This window comes from Priapulus caudatus, unplaced genomic scaffold, assembly GCF_000485595.1.
Source record: "Priapulus caudatus unplaced genomic scaffold, Priapulus_caudatus-5.0.1 Scaffold1677, whole genome shotgun sequence".
NCBI classification, from domain to species: Eukaryota; Metazoa; Priapulida; class Priapulimorpha; order Priapulimorphida; family Priapulidae; genus Priapulus; species Priapulus caudatus.
The window spans coordinates 44,829-46,430 of NW_014578738.1; the positions used below are offsets into that span (position 1 = coordinate 44,829).

General features: G+C 43.1%; 1 protein-coding gene across 1 annotated transcript; it reads right to left on the reverse strand.

Annotated features, from left to right (window-relative positions):
• Nucleotides 1–446: 446 nt before the first annotated feature.
• On the reverse strand, nucleotides 447–1,332 carry LOC106817315 (syntaxin-like; the record flags this gene model as incomplete). The annotated part of the gene is given in 2 exon segments (XM_014821980.1): nucleotides 447–829; nucleotides 1,260–1,332. Coding segments are annotated over 2 exon segments (216 nt in total), but the record flags the coding sequence as incomplete, so codon positions are not given.
• Between the last annotated feature and the right edge of the window lie 270 nt (nucleotides 1,333–1,602).

Here is a 1,602-nt window from a genome sequence, read left to right on the forward strand (position 1 = left end):
CGCGCAGCTACTGATGCGGTATTTACGTGTGCGATGCAAAAATCGGCGATCTGCTCTGACGTGGCGCCTCGCTCGCTTGTCTCGCGACTGTCTCCTCAGTCTCTCTCCTCTCTCTCTCTCTTTCTCTTTCTCTCTCCGGTCATATCGACGACATTACTTTCAATGTTTTTCGGGTTATATGCCCTACCGTATTTCTATATGTGACCGGCTCCAGCATAATACGGACTAAGTCGCAAATCATTGTTTTGAGTAATGAGCACGCACACCTGTCAATGCTGAAAATGGCCAACCTAGACAAAAATGATATTTTTACAAAAATAAGTTCCTAAGTGCATATTTAATTCGGATATATAGGTTCAGATATCTCTAGATTATTATGGTCATTTTAAATTTTTTAATTTTTTTTGTTTTAAACCGCTCATTGTTGATTTTTTTTTGATTGACCGCTCATCCTTGACTGGGCCCCCCCCCCTTACCCGGAACGCTTTATCTTAAAAGCTGCATATTCTGGAATAAATCGGTTTCCAATCTTTAAATTGCTGTAGATCAGTCAATTCTTTAGATATAGCCAAATATTATATATCATTTTAAAGGCAATTAAATGATCTATTCAGATATGCACATAACTCAATGTGTAAAATTTCCTACTTAATCCTGGTTTTGCTGCAGCGGGTCACATTTATGTTTTATGTAACTGGACATTGTTCTGAATTTCCTGTTCGACGGTCGCCGTCGCGTGGCGCCGCCACACCTACCTGTGTCTTACGTATCCTAAGGTCCGCCGAAGACTTATTCGAATGTTCTTCTTGTTCTATGTTCTGCTCGATAACTGAAACGAAAAGCCGAAACGGAAAAAAGTGACGCAGACGACGTGCCAGACGCGTGCGAATTTCGTTGAGTAGCCGGTCCCCCCGGCCCCCGTCGACTAATTAACCAGCAGGTAATTAAGCATGCAGGTGAAGGAAGGTATGCCGCTCAAAGTAATCACAAGCGTGAAATCCAATTACACTTTCATTAATTGTTAATAGGCGTCGTTATGTAAATATTACTCCCAAATGTAATCAAGTCGATAGGAAATTTCATCAGGTAACGAAGCACTTTAGAGTAGAATATTTAAAAGCGCGCAGCGCCGTTCCAAGAAACGTGCAAATTATTTTCCGTTAAGCAATATGCGCACTATGAAGTCACGACATGGACGCCGGATGTAATAAGAGAACGCGCGCGCATGCACCTACCCTTTAACGCGCGCATGCACCTACCCTTTAACTTTCCCCTAACTTTATTTGCTATCTTTTTAATTTCTGCCATCAGTTCTTCCAACTCTTCCTTGTCCTCTGCAAGTAAGTAAACAAAGTGTCACTTCACGCAAAGATGCGGAATTGAAATCATGATGCAAAACCGGGAGAGCAAAAGGGAGGAGGAGAGCGAGAGATGAGGATGAGACGGGGTGGAGGAACTAGTAAAAGGAAGGAGGACAGTGGAAGGATTTGGGTGGGAGGAGAGTGGAGGAACCAGTAAAAGGGAGGAGGAGAGTGAGAGGATGAGGATCAGAGGGGGGTGGAGAAACCAATGTGCCATTAGAATAGACAAGCCAGTAACTTC